Here is a 13,899-nt window from a genome sequence, read left to right as displayed (position 1 = left end):
TGATCACCGAAACAAGGGGCAAGAAGCGGTATTGATATAAGGGCTCGATTCGTCACATCATATTGTTCTCCTGGATTCGTGCAGAAATAGGACCTTGAAAGGCGCTACTCAGCCCTAAAGGTCGGAGCTGGACCACTCTGTCAACAGTTCTACCGCATGCATATCTGTCTTACTACAAGAGGCCTGCCTATTACCATTCCGGCTCCTATCTCGGTCCATCTCTCGCTGCGCATTGAAGTCCTTCACCCTCTAACGCGGTCTGCGCTCTTTCCCGAATCTGATAGACAAAAATGAAGGAATCCGACCTTTCACTTAGGAATGCGTGCGCTACTTGACGTCCTGATAGATGAAAGAGGGCAGGCTCAACCATAGGGCCAAGGGCGGTCTACTGTCTACTATAAAGTAAGCTCGATCCATATTCAAGATATCCCACTACCTTATAACTTTACTAATTGCTGGTAGCATTCCTTTAGTTCAAGAGTTCAGGAGTGGGAGTGTACTCTTAGTCAAATCCGATATGACATGTGTTCAGTGCGCACTATCTCCTTATTATAACCGGGCTGATAACAAAGCCAAGGGAGAGGAAGCTAAAGTAGACCTCGAGCTCTGGGATCAAAACCAAGGTTTCTACCCCTCGAGCTGCTGAACTTCGATCATTGGATTCAAATGTGATAGCTTTATGCCAAGACTAGACTAATTGTTGGAGTTCCCTTCCACTGGCTATAAAACCTTCCGAATGGGTCGGCTAGTACTTTCTTTGATTGATGATATACCTACGAAGTAGTAAGCATTGCTTTCTTATTTCCATTTGATGAATTAAGTATAGCCCACTTCCTAAACTTGATCTGTAGCCGCCACCCTTGAGTGCAATAGTACTTTCATCTTTAGCAATGGACTTGGCACTCGCTTTCTTTAGCCTTAACTCCTGCACCAGCTACAACTTAAGGTTGTTGGTTTGACTTTGGCATCGAATTAGTCTTAGACTTTAGCTCCGGGTCTAGTTCCCAACTTGAATAACTTTGCTAACTAAAGCTATTTAACCCAAGAAGCAACCTTTCAACGAGGGCTTCCTATCAGGCTGGCTAAACTACTGTTTGTCTACTCGAAAGATATATTTAGGTAGGTAGTAGACCCGGACATCGCATAGGCATGGCCCTCCTACTAGAGTGCTTTCTCTCTCTTTATTCGATGATTTGCTTTCAGTTGGTTTCTCGTAGAGTTGATAACGTCTGTATTTAGGAGCGATCTGTTCATCCAACTCGAAAGAATTTATCAAATTATTCCGGATCTTTTTCATCAATATGGACTGACCCCACCAACGAGAAGCGCCCCCTTTCCGACGATCGTTCGGAACTTGCTTAACGAGGCGGGGCCCCCTGATAGGTTAAGTTTCTTAGCCGATTCTTATCAGAGCTTGGTGGAAGCCAACATACAAAGCCCGTTTTTCCTCGAAATTGTTCAGGCTGTGCTTACACTAATGGGCGGTGGGGGCTAATCCGTTAGCCCAGGGAACAATTGCTTCAGGAAGACTTTTTTTTTTCGGTATGCCGCTCCGCGAGCAAGGAGCGAGAGAAGCAAGTGGGCTGTGATGATGTCAGAATTTGCACCTATTTGTATCTATTTAGTGATTAGTCCGCTACTTTCTTTGATCCTACTCGGTGTTCCTTTTCCATTTGCTTCCAATAGTTCGACCTACCCAGAAAAATTGTCGGCCTACGAATGTGGTTTCGATCCTTCCGGTGATGCCAGAAGTCGTTTCGATATACGATTTTATCTTGTTTCAATTTTATTTATTATCCCTGATCCGGAAGTCACCTTTTTCTTTCCTTGGGCAGTACCTCCCAACAAGATTGATTCGTTTGGATCTTGGTCCATGATGGCCTTTTTATTGATTTTGACGATTGGATCTCTCTATGAATGGAAAAGGGGTGCTTCGGATCGGGAGTAATCACTAGTGATAGGGCAAAAATCGGGGGTCAGGACAAAGGAAAGAGCGATGCCTACATTAAATCAATTGATTCGTCATGGTAGAGAAGAAAAACGGCGCACGGACCGTACTCGAGCTTTGGATCAATGTCCCCAGAAGCAAGGAGTATGCCTGCGTGTTTCAACGAGAACACCGAAAAAACCTAATTCAGCTCTACGTAAGATAGCCAAAGTACGATTGAGCAATCGACATGATATATTTGCTTACATTCCGGGCGAAGGTCATAATTTGCAGGAACATTCTATGGTCTTAATAAGAGGAGGTAGAGTGAAAGATTTGCCAGGTGTGAAATCCCATTGTATTCGAGGAGTCAAGGATTTGCTGGGAATTCCGGATCGAAGAAGAGGCAGATCAAAATATGGTGCGGAAAAACCCAAATCGAGATGAATGGAAGATGCCTCTGGAACTTGTTTTTCTCGGTCAGGAGAGGTTTATCCTTTGCCCCAATGATGGCCTTTTTAATCTTATTTGTATTCCGATCGAAGAAAGAAGGTTTCCAGTCTCATTCAACCAACTCTCTTTTTGAAGCAGATAGTTCACAGTGCTCATTCGATTCGATAGAAAAAAGTCACCCTATGTTTGTTGAATTATTTGAAGCTCTTGCCCCGTTTTTGAACGCTGGGCAAGAGGCGCTGCCGCAGGCGCCCGATTCCCTACCTTTGCCCTCTCAAGGAGAAGGAGCGCTACCGCAGGTGCCCTCTCAAGGAGAAGGAGCGCTACCGCAGGCTCCAAATCCACTGCCCTCTCAAGAGGCCCTGCGGCAGGCGCCAGCACCGGCTGAAGTTGCCCACCCCGCTCCCAACCAAGAGGAGGTTGCGGCACTCCGAAGGGAGATTCATGATTTAATAAAAGAAAAACTTCGGAAAGAATCTGAGAGAGGGGTCGGTCCGCTGTCCACTCTGTTTCCCGAACAGAGGGAACTTAACTCGAGGACCGCCCACTTTATAATGGAAACCGACCTGGAGCTCTCCCCGGAGACAAATGTAGATACTCTCCGTGAATGCGCGGATGATCTGAGGGAGGATCCAAATCTCCTTATGACGCTCATGAAACCCTATTTGCCAGAAAAAAGTGAGTCTGTCTGCATTCCCCAAGAGCAGCTTTTCATAGTACCTTAACTCTTTTGTCGTGGCGCTGCTGGATGCTTCTGATCAATAGGAAGAGGAGTAAAAAAAAAAGCTTATGATGAGCATCTATTTTGGTAGATCATTTCCAAGATCTAATTCCAGTTTTTTCTTATTTAGTGGAAACGCCTTACAATCTGAAGTTTTACGCTTAAGGGAAGAAATGTTCTTGGTGGATGCAGGACCTGGGACCCCCAGAATTTGTATGCAAGATGAGCCTACAGGAGTGCCAATCAACCGAGCCAGCAGGCTTGAGAATAAGGTTGGATACCTGGATCTAGTGGCCGGTGAATCACTGATCAAAGAGAAGATTTTGGAGAGATTCTTCATCGATCTAGTGGCCGGTGAATCACTGATCAAAGAACGAGCAGCCGCCAGGTTTAATGATTTGGTTGGATCCCTGGATGTAGTAGCTGGTGAACCGCTTCTTCTTCTTCCACGAAGATTCAGACAAAACCGAGCTTGGATGGAACTGAACAAGATTTGGCGAACGAATAAAAAGGTCAAAGGCTTTCTTATTGAGAAAGGAAAAAGAGGTTATTCAGTAGCCATCGCAGGTTTCATTACTTTTCTTCCATTCCGTCCTCACATAAGGAAAAGGATAAAAAATGATCGATTCAGCATTGAGAGCATTAACCCAAAAAGGACGAATATTGTGGTGTTCTAAGAGCGGCAGATCAAACAAGAACTTGAGGAGCTTGCCAGGATGGCTTGGTAAGCAAGCAACCACTGATGTAGGCGCCAACTCCCAGTTCTTTTCTCTTCTTTCTTTTTTAGTTTAGTGACAGTTCATCAAAACAATTGTCCAAGATTGCTAGATCGAGCACGCGACGCGCATAGTATAAAGTTCAAGAGGGGGTTGTCTCCTCTTCAACATTTCTACGACTTCCTTGCCTTCCCCTTTTCATATAGCTCCTTTTTATCTTCCCAGATTTTCCTCCATATCTTCGCCGCCTTCTTCATCATCTTGTTCCATCCTTCAGGGATGTTCGGTAGGTGTCCGGGCCTCCTAAAAAATCTTTCCGACAAGAATGCTGCTTTAACATTGTAAGACATGGAACCGTCTCGCTCTTGTGAACACTGATCATAAGTGACAAAAGCCGCCGGAATCCTCATTTTTTGTCCATAAGCTCTCCTCGCTACTCTAAGAATTTAAAATGTCTTTTTATACACTGGTGCAGATGATTGCCCCTAAGGCACCGATGGACCAAGGCCTTCGTCTATCACCCGAATTTCTTGATTCACGGCGTCGAGTATTTGCACTTTCGATCTCGTGACTCGACCTGTAGACGGTGATACCGCCACCTTCGAGGACGTGATCTTCTCTTAGTCACTTGTGCTGGTGGCGGAGAGGTCGGCGCTTGTGTTCTGGCTCTGGGGGGTGTTCCCTTTCTAAATTATGACGTACTAGGTTAGGTTGCCATCTAGGTCTCGTCTCGGTCGGGGGTTGACGAGTCAAGGCGCTTCCTCTTCTTTATATAGATGCGGATGGAGAAGGAATTCGGATCCGCTTGGCTCTTTATTTATTATAAAGAAATGTATTCCCACTTGTGGGAGTTGCAGAAGATAATACAAATTTAAAAGAAATACCCGAAATTTTAAAAGATGCATAAAAATCAGTATGGGAATGCGGAATAAGGGGCGGGTGAAAACCCAACATGGTAGGGTAGGACGGGGAGGCAAAGATAAAGATGGTAGGCATAGTCAGCCCTGTAGGTGGAGGCACACGAAGACCACACACATATCTCTTTTGAATCTATATCCCACGCTCATCAGCTCTTCGGGAAGAGAAGGACTCCAGTCAGGAGAGATTTCTGAGTGCATGAGTTGAGTTAAGGAAGGGGGTCTTAAGCCCCCATGGGGAAATACACAGGAAAGAGGGAATGAATTTATTGAAATCAATATCCTAGGCCAGCCCGGAAACTCTCCAATCAAATAATAGGTCAACTCCCCTTTAATGGTAAGGGCAAGGGGTCAATCCAATCCGGTACCTTCGCTTCCTTGTTACACATATCCTATCTTTTATTTAAATACATCCCGCCCACATCACACTCAGCCCTTACTTGGTCAGCTAAACATTTTTGAAAAAAAAAAAATACTTTTCCGGTCAGAAGTGGGGGGTTTGGGTGCGCTTCTTCTTCCTGCTGGTTCAGGAGCTTAGGCCCAAGCGCTAATAGTTTCCTAGTTGGAGTTGGCACACGTAGGCCCGGAACCGGAGGTTGGTTGGCGCATTCGGTAAAGTATTCCGCTAGCTGGCGCATAGCAATAGCAAGCAAGAAAGCTCAAAGCCAGCAGTAAGTAAGGTCCAGAGCAGGAGCAAGAAAATGGATTCGTGAGTGGCTTTGTCTTTCGTGAGCGTAGGTGTAGGCAGTAAAGGAGCACGTATGCGCAGGTGCCGGAGTGAAAGCCAGTTGCTAGCTAGGTGCGCTCGAATCCCTTGACTGCGGTGCTATTGAATGGTATAGAATCGGACAAGCAACTTCTTGTCCATGGGGAAAGGCCGGAGTGAAAGCTCAATCCAAGACATGAAAGCGGAATCACAACTGTCGAAGTAAGTAGTTCAATGCCAATGAAAAAGACAAGGTTTAGCCTAGTCTAGTCCTAAGGAAAGCAAATGCAAAAAAATTAGATGTCATCTAATGCCCTCTTTGAATGGCTTGTTCAAGAAGGGATTTCTGTTCTTAGAAAGAAAAAGCTCTTGGTGAATACCATGTTAGGACAAATGCTATCGAGTCCACTGCTTGAGAATACCCTCATGGTGGTTCAGTCAGTTAAGAAGAAAAAAATCAGTTGCTAGAGGAAGACAGAAGCAAGGGAGGACCCGGCAATCTTAGACTTTATTTAAATCGATCCCACACCTGGCCTCAAGGCAGATAAAAGACCAGGCAAAAAAAGGCCATAAACTATACCCGGCTCCAGGCCAACCTTACCTTAATAGCCGAATTAGCATCGATTGAATCACAAATGGACGTAGTAGCTTAGATAGATCGAAAAAGCTGTGAATAGGGCTTCAGTTCTTCTTTTCCCAAGGTAGTTCACGGGGGAGGCAACTCAATACAATAGGTAGCTCAAGCCGATAAAGAAGCTCAAACCAGGCTCAAGGGAAAGAGATGAATGGATAAGAACGATCCCAGATGCCATCCTCAAGTCTGATTAGGATGATGCTTGAACTGGATCCTCTAAAGGGAGTTCCACCGGGGGGAAGAGGAGGTAGCGTTGTCTCTACTATATAATGATTGATTTTCTAGCAGTGAAAATGCAATATCCGATGCAGTTAGCTCGAGTGAAGGAACCGAGACAAGTAGGCCAATTTTCCCGCACCATAGCGTGGTGATACCCTCCCATCTGACCCCGGTAAACCACCCATCGGATAGCCTAGACCTCGAAGACTGCAAAGTAGATGCCAATAGTACTCTTTCCACACTGGCATACACTGCAACTTGAATATTCACAGGATTTGCAGAATTGAGCAGATCGGCTGCACTATGCCTCCTCCCCGAACCATAAAAAGTCGAGCCACCAGCAGCATAGGCAGCAGATACATGTCCACCAATTTATCCACTACCATAAGCAAGAGCAGTTTCAGAGGCAGAGGAAGGAGCATGAGCGGTTTCAGGCCCAGTTGTAAATCGTTCGGTTCCACAACCTACAATATGAAATGCTACAGACCCGAAACCGGGCCATGAGACCCGTAGAGTACCCTCTCAGACCAGCCCCTGCCTATAGTTGTTGAACCCATCGAACCCCCTCCCACTAGAATAGTTTTATTAAAACTCCCTGCTATGGGATAAATCCACTCCTATGGTTGGACGGAGACATGGCAACGGTAGTTGTTGGACCACCAGCGAATTTATTGAGCACATATGCCCCTAAACTTTTAGAATCTAAGGCCAGGTGGTTCCTCCCCGCATTCTGGTAGTCGAGAAGCCCCTCTTGTTTAGGTTGTTCCTATTACTTCGGTATGTCTTACCGCAGCAGGAGTCACCGTCTGCAGAATCAACAGAATCGATTGAACCCAACTGACTCAACATCTTCTGGGTCTACTAGTTCCGGACCTGGAGCTGCTACTTATGTCAGTGCTAGTGATGCTACTCTAGCTCACGATCATGAGTAACTTAACCAACTGACTCACCAACCTTACCAACTTCTGGCTCATCCACTGACTCAACCAAATCAACCGGTTCATATACTGCAAATGAATATGAATTATTAGAATTATCATCCTGGGCGAAGCAATGAGCACTCGACCTTACTTATATTATAAAGGGAGAGGGAATTCGATACAGACTGGTTGGTGTTCCAGAATGAGATAGTAGGCAACATCTCGCATCTCAAGCATCAAGAGTCTTGAGGCACGGAGTATCAAACCTTTCCCTTTTTGAGGTCAAGAGGCATCACTCCCTCCCCTAAATTTCTTTTTCCATTTTAAATTGATGACGGGGCAGGGCAGGAGCTAGCTTTGTGGAGCGAATCGAAGTTTTCATCGCCAGGCCATTATAGTAGTTGTTCAACGGTTCGGGAGGCGGGATTTGTGTCCACTTCTCCACAGCTCGGTCCCAACCAAACCTTACTCGATAGTGGAGGCGACTAACAACTAGCCACTCTGCTTTCACCCGGATGCTGCTTGCTCCTGCATCAATGCCTATGCTTCCGCCATGTCTGGGTAGTACCTCCACTCGAATGATCTACCTACCTCACCTGAGCCCAGTTGAGAGTTCTTACTCCGGATATTTTTTCTTTCCGGATAGTAGGCCTTTGGACCGGCTCTGCAGGCAGGTGATCGTGGCCAACTGAGAAGTGACAAATAGCAGAGCGGGGTGTGTGATTGATACATGTGTACGTTTTACAAGAGCTCAGATGACTAGATAATCGCACGCACACATCATAACTAGGAAAGTTCCCCTAAGGATCCAGTCCCACTCTCTTTCTATCTATAACTCATTCCATTCCCTAGGTCGGGGATTACTACGCCCTTACTTCCAGAGGTAACGGTTGAACGCTAAGCTGCTTCTCAACTCACTGACCTTCCCCGCCAACCCCCTTCCTTTGAATGATTGATTCAGTGTGAGAATATACTCTCTCTGGTGGAACAAAAGCCCTTACTTGTGCTTTAGAACAGCGGGGCTCTAGCTCTTTCTATATTATGTTATTTCGATCCGTAAGTAAGAGTAAGAACCTATCCAGCTGAGCACGATCTAGGCTACAAAGGCACTTCCACTCAGAAGGTGGGTTAGTGGCATTATAGTTCGAAATACTTTAGCGAAGCGGGAAAGCGGCAGAACGCAAACTCTCGTCGACAGTCAGACACAGCCCATCTTGCTGCTCCCCTAGAGGCGCCTACTGAATCGGAGACTTCCCAATCCCCTTACTCCCTATTCTCTCTCAAATAAAGCTGCTGACTTCAAGTCGTCTTGAATAGTGCACAATCATAGCAAGAAGAAGTGGGAATAATGAAAAACTCCCTTACTGCTACTGAAATCAGCCCATGTGCTTCATGCGAGCAACTCTTTCTCGGTTTGGCTACTAAGAGTTCTGTCTTTATCGAATTTCTTAGTGCAGATTTTACCACTACTATTATGAGCGACGATCGACCTACCTAAGTTTTTACTAGTCATCATCGGTTTACCCGCTTGCTGAAACCTCCCTCCATAGCCGATTGAATGGTTGGATAGCCACTCAACTGTTCACTATACTTCCTGTATCCCACTCTCCTCCCTATCTCTCTCGACCCATTCATCGGAGTATGTTGGGCTGGAATGCCTCCATTCCCATCCCATCCTTTATGATCTCTGGGCCTTCCCGCTATGAGATATTTCCAGTGCACAAGCATATTCATGCATAATACTCTTTTACTTGTTTCCCCTCTCTTATAGGTGGGTAGGAATTCCTAGAAGAGGATATAAGGTCATTTTGTCATCAGTGGAGGAGCATGCGTGATAGAGATACTTCTCTATGCGAATGTTCTGGCTTTCAAAAGACGAGTAAGGGACGGGGAGTTCATAATTGCATAAAGGGAGTATGAAAACCGTCTCCATCAATAGAGGCTAGATCGGACTAAGGAGAGAGACGGTTGAGTACGGAAGCGAAAGCGGCGATATAGGCTAGCTAAATGCCCAGTGAGAATACTGAAATGAATAAAGATAAATCCGAATGACTAGTGGCCATAACTCATTAAGCAATCAACACCTTTTTCGCTTAGCGTTTCCTCTTTCTACCGTTACGAGGAAGCTGCAGTATCCTCTTAGGTCTTTGCACGGCTTTCGACCGGGAAGAGGTTTCCTCGTTGCATCTTTCCACACAGCATTGGTTCCGTCCCTTACCTTACCTTTATCGCCCGTCGGGCGTCAAGGTTCGTATTAGATCCTTATCGATCGTATTTTTTTTTTTTTTTAAAGATTCTAAAATTGAAAAAAAGAAGTATTTTTGCTTCCGGACCACCTTTTCCAGCCAGATAGCGAGCGATCACTCAGCAATGAACACTAACTGAAAGCGGCCGGGAATGAGTACCTATCCCTTACGGGAATCGAACCCGTGTCTTCGACATGAAAAGACGATGTCCTAACCACTGGACGAAAGGGACCAAAAAGCCATTCTTCATATACCTCAGCTCCGAGAATAGAAGTGGTTCGTTTTCTTTCTATACGCAATTCAAGATTTCGTTTGTGTTCATGTTGGCGATTTCTGATGTGAATTCGGCGGGTCGTCCCCCCTTCCTACGGGTTCTCCCACCGCCCCAGTGACACACCAACCACGCCCCTTCCCTTTCTCCGATCATCAAGCCCCCTGATCCCTTTCTTTGTCTTTCATCCCCCCTGAACAGAATAGCCCCGTTCTTTCGAATTAAAAAAAGAAAATAGGTGAACATGTTTCCCCTTTGAAGTGGCGAAGGCCTATGCCTAAAGTAAGAAAAAAAGTAGGTTAAGGTTACGAAGTAAGGTCAGCTGGTTAAGGAAAGCTCAGGTTATGAAATCGCTTAGCCATTAATTAATTAAATTAATTAAGTAGTAGTGAGGCGTCGGTACGGAGTTGCGTCAGCTGTAGATATAGACTAGGCTAAGGGACAGACTTCATCTCTTCTATTCTCTTCACTTACACCAACCACTTCCGCTGAGTCTAACGAGGCTCAGGTGCGGGGCCTTCCACTGTGGACCGAGACTACGCAAAGGTAGAAATAGAAACTTCGCTGACTTTCTCATAAACCTTGATTTCGCTACGCTCAATAAGAACCCGGAATAGCGGAAATCGGTTCGTGTTCCGCTTCCAAAGTAAGTCGTCTTTGCCCAAGTTTGAACTGCAGACGACTCTCCAGTGGTTCCATTCCTTCTTACTTTACTTCTGGGTCAACCCAACCCGAATGGGAAGAAGAGGGTCAGCCAAACAGCGGGTAGCTCCACTTTGTACATTTGCTGAGGCAGACCAATCAGGCATTTTAGAAAAGGGAAGGGAACTTCTCACCGAAGGAGGCAGTAAGAATGAAGGAGGCGGGAAGCTACCGCTGCAAGCTTATCCTTTACTTTTTTTTTAGAGCGTACCGCTATTGAATTGAAATAAGAAAAAAGGTTGTTGGATGAAATAATCGGAGTGACAAATGGTTACGGTTGCGGAAACCGGATAAAGTCGGGAACCGTCGGTTACCTTTTGAATCAAAGTAGCGACGAGCCTAGTACTACGACTACAGGGGGGGAAGCTACCGCTTCGTAGACAGCTTCGCTTCCTCGTCGCTTCTTTCTGGCGACTAGCTTCTCAAGTGGGTGGCTTGGTAAGCAAGCTACCTTCAGAATCAGTAAAATCCCTATCAATAATAGGCCGGAATGGTGGGTTTGGAACCCTACTTCAATGGAAAGGGGGAATCGCCCTTTCACAGCCGCTCCTCTACAACTACCTTTCGCCCAACATGATCACGAACGAAGACAGAGAATTGCGTATATAGGAGGAGGAAACAAACCAACCCACTTGTCCTGATCAGAACGATTGAAGAAAGAGAATGGTGGCCCCTTTCGCCCAGGGGACATCGTCGGAGAACAATGTCGGGGACAGGGTGAGAACCTTCCGTTGGTTACGCCCTTGTTGTGTTGGTTCTTCCATATTTAGATATGGAGATAGATCCAGATAGAGATCTATCTCTTTCTATCGATAGATAGATATATTGATAAATGGATATTGATCTGGTTTCAAGATCTATGAAGAAGAGAGATCCCTAAATATCCATTGGAAAAAAGAGATGAATAGAGTTGATAGGGCGGAGCCAGCTGAAGGAAGGTCGCTAACGCGACCCTGCAATCTTTCTAAAGCAACAAGGGAAAAAGTTGACTTTGAGAAAGAAGGTGCTTACTGCTCGCTCGCTGTCTACTAAACGAGCCTTCACTGCCCGCCCGGCCCCTATCTTTAATCTTAAGTAAAGAGTGAAGTCAAATCAATGAAGTGAACAGCCCAACCTCTTTGTTTGAAGCTTTGCCAGGAAGCTTCTACTTGTTGAAGCTTTGCTTCCCCTAATTCCAAAACACAACAATAGACTTGCAACTAGAGTATAGGAAAAAGCTTCTCTTTGATAGCGGGGGGTTCAGAAAGGATCTGATCGTAGATAGAGACTGAAACCTGTGCGGGGGTAAGGGCGGATGTAGCCAAGTGGATCAAGGCAGTGGATTGTGAATCCACCACGCGCGGGTTCAATCCCCGTCGTTCGCCCATCAATAAATGGACCATTTGTTACGGAGACACAAGACAAACCTAGAAAGCATTTTTTCTGCAAGTCATCTCGAGGCTTTCAAACGCATCCAAGCAATGGGTATCCGATTGAAAGAAACCATAGATTCGCGTCGCCTACTTGCTGAAAGCACAAATGGGATGGCTGATCATGAATTCTATGAAGTTTTTAAGACCTCACTAATCAGCCTTACACTTTTTAGTTCATAATGAATGAAATGAACCCCCGGATGAAGAGAAAATCTCCCCTCCCTTTGACTAAACCATGGGGAGCCCCGAGTAGTTTACCGGACAAATGAAGTTGTCGTGACGATACCTTTCTTAGTTGAAGATGGGAAAAGACTTCTCTTCATCACGAGACTGATCGGATCTGCCGTAGACACCCGAGAGACCTCCACAAGGCAGGCTAAAAGAGTAAGAGGGCAACAAGCAAAGAGTTATGCTTTCATTTCTTTGTTGAGATTGAAATCAAGTTCTTTAAAAAGGGGCTAGGTATAATGCACGCAGGCCAAGTCAAGAAAAGGACTTCCTTACTTTTCTTTCATAGTCGTCAACATGACTAGTAGTTTTAAGCCTTAAGAAAACGGTTTTTTTCGGCACTCGGTTCCTTCGTCTTAAGTCAAGTTCAGTTTACTTTTTCGATTCGGAACTCTTAGTCGAGCTGATGGCGAGATCGATTTTTTGTTCGAGGTTAAAGAGGAAAGAGAGGAACCACCGCCCAATGGTGCTTTTACGAAAGTACGGTCACCGGTGGCTAATACCTTCTCGACACTATCGAACCGTCAATCCACTCTCAATCGCTCTTTTTAGTGGGGAGGAATTGTTTTCGTATCCTGGACTTAAGGAAGGCAAAAAGTGCCCTATCTGCCTTGTTGGGGGGGGCAGTGCCAGTTCTTTCTTTTCATTTCAAGTCAAGCTCCGTATCCCTATCTCTTTTTAGGTTGTCATAACAAAGAAAGATGGTGCCAAGAAAGAACACATACCCATCACTTTTTGAAAGTTCGGGATCGTCAGGGAGCCCCTATAGACGTAAAGACTTGACTTCACTGAACCGGCACTACTATTTGTCGGCTCCTACCACTCGTCCCTCGTCTGCTCGTCGAGTGCGTCCCTTGCCCTTGCTCGTCTCTAGTAGTTTTTTCTCTAGTAGCCGATCGACTTTCTTCGCCCCTCTCCCGCTTATTGATTAGGGCGAGTCACTCAAGTCCCTTGTCATTCGTCCCTCTTTTACGAAAATCCCGGGGTTTATGCGTTTTTCGGAAACTCAAGTCGCTCGTCAAGCTAAAAACAGAGGAGTTCCCTCACTACGAAAGGTGTCCCGTGGATGGACGAGTTCCTAAACTACGAAAGATATGGAGCGGATGGCGTACTGATAGATCTCCTATTCGTTCTGGATCCAGCTGAAAAAGCCCTTTTTTTATTAGTAAAGTTGCTCGAGACCGGAGAATTTTAATACAATCTAGAAGATCTGGTCGAATGGTAGAAGAATCTATGGGTTCGTTAGGAATCGATAGTCGTTGTCTGGACATACGAGTCACAGCCGGCCGGGAAGAGGAGAGATCAACGACGAAGCTACTAGTTGGAAAGGAAAGGACAAGACCACCTTTCGTACATTTCTACTGGTCCAGAATTCGAATAGCGAACGAAAGACCAGGAGATTGGATTTAGAAAGCACTTCCAGCAGGGTTGACGGCTGTGTGGCCCTCATTCAGCTGGAAGTAGGAAATCAATCCCGGCACGACCGATGACTTAGTCTCCTTCTCCGCTTCGACTCAACCACCTACCTAACTTCTTAGTTAAGATCCGATAGATAGCAGCTACCTAAGGCGCTTTTAAGCCCTTCACCAATCACGGGCTTTCATCTAGTAAGTCCTAGTACTATGTTCTCCAAGCTTGACTAATAGAATAGGCAGGCCTTTTAGAGAACAGTAGAATGTTGGGTTAGCTCTGCCTTTAAGTGATAGGGGGCTGAGGGGTGACCGATCCGGTCAGTCAAAAAATAGGTAAAAAAAAAAGGTGTGTCTGGTCTGGTGTAGCTAATGTGACTTTCTTGATCTATAGTTCCTCTTCTTTCTCTTCTCTCTC

The 13,899-nt window shown here is 45.7% G+C and overlaps 2 protein-coding genes and 1 non-coding gene across 3 annotated transcripts; 2 read left to right on the top strand and 1 right to left on the bottom strand.

The window, feature by feature from the left end:
• The first annotated feature begins 1,852 nt into the window (after window positions 1–1,852).
• LOC130137183 (ribosomal protein S12, mitochondrial) lies at window positions 1,853–3,150 on the top strand. Its single transcript, XM_056307946.1, has one exon. It carries the CDS (start codon window positions 1,997–1,999, stop codon window positions 2,372–2,374), a length of 378 nt encoding a protein of 125 aa, XP_056163921.1. The 5' UTR covers window positions 1,853–1,996; the 3' UTR covers window positions 2,375–3,150.
• Window positions 3,151–3,167: 17 nt separating this feature from the next.
• On the top strand, window positions 3,168–3,896 carry LOC130137180 (ribosomal protein S1, mitochondrial-like). Its single transcript, XM_056307944.1, has one exon. It carries the CDS (start codon window positions 3,170–3,172, stop codon window positions 3,776–3,778), a length of 609 nt encoding a protein of 202 aa, XP_056163919.1. The 5' UTR covers window positions 3,168–3,169; the 3' UTR covers window positions 3,779–3,896.
• A 5,723-nt stretch (window positions 3,897–9,619) lies between these two features.
• On the bottom strand, window positions 9,620–9,691 carry TRNAE-UUC (transfer RNA glutamic acid (anticodon UUC)). The gene has a single exon. It is a non-coding gene; the product is annotated as a tRNA-Glu (tRNA).
• Window positions 9,692–13,899: the final 4,208 nt, after the last annotated feature.

Source organism: Syzygium oleosum, unplaced genomic scaffold (assembly GCF_021117445.2).
Source record: "Syzygium oleosum isolate NSW1041296 unplaced genomic scaffold, Sole_v2.1 Sole_v2.63, whole genome shotgun sequence".
Taxonomy (NCBI): domain Eukaryota; kingdom Viridiplantae; phylum Streptophyta; class Magnoliopsida; order Myrtales; family Myrtaceae; genus Syzygium; species Syzygium oleosum.
This window is presented reverse-complemented; position numbering and strand designations above follow the sequence as displayed.

What these genes read in the sequence shown, in the direction of transcription:
- LOC130137183 (XM_056307946.1), top strand. Translation starts at nt 1,997, where the DNA reads ATGCCTACATTAAATCAATTGATTCGTCATGGTAGAGAAGAAAAACGG.
- LOC130137180 (XM_056307944.1), top strand. Translation starts at nt 3,170, where the DNA reads ATGATGAGCATCTATTTTGGTAGATCATTTCCAAGATCTAATTCCAGT.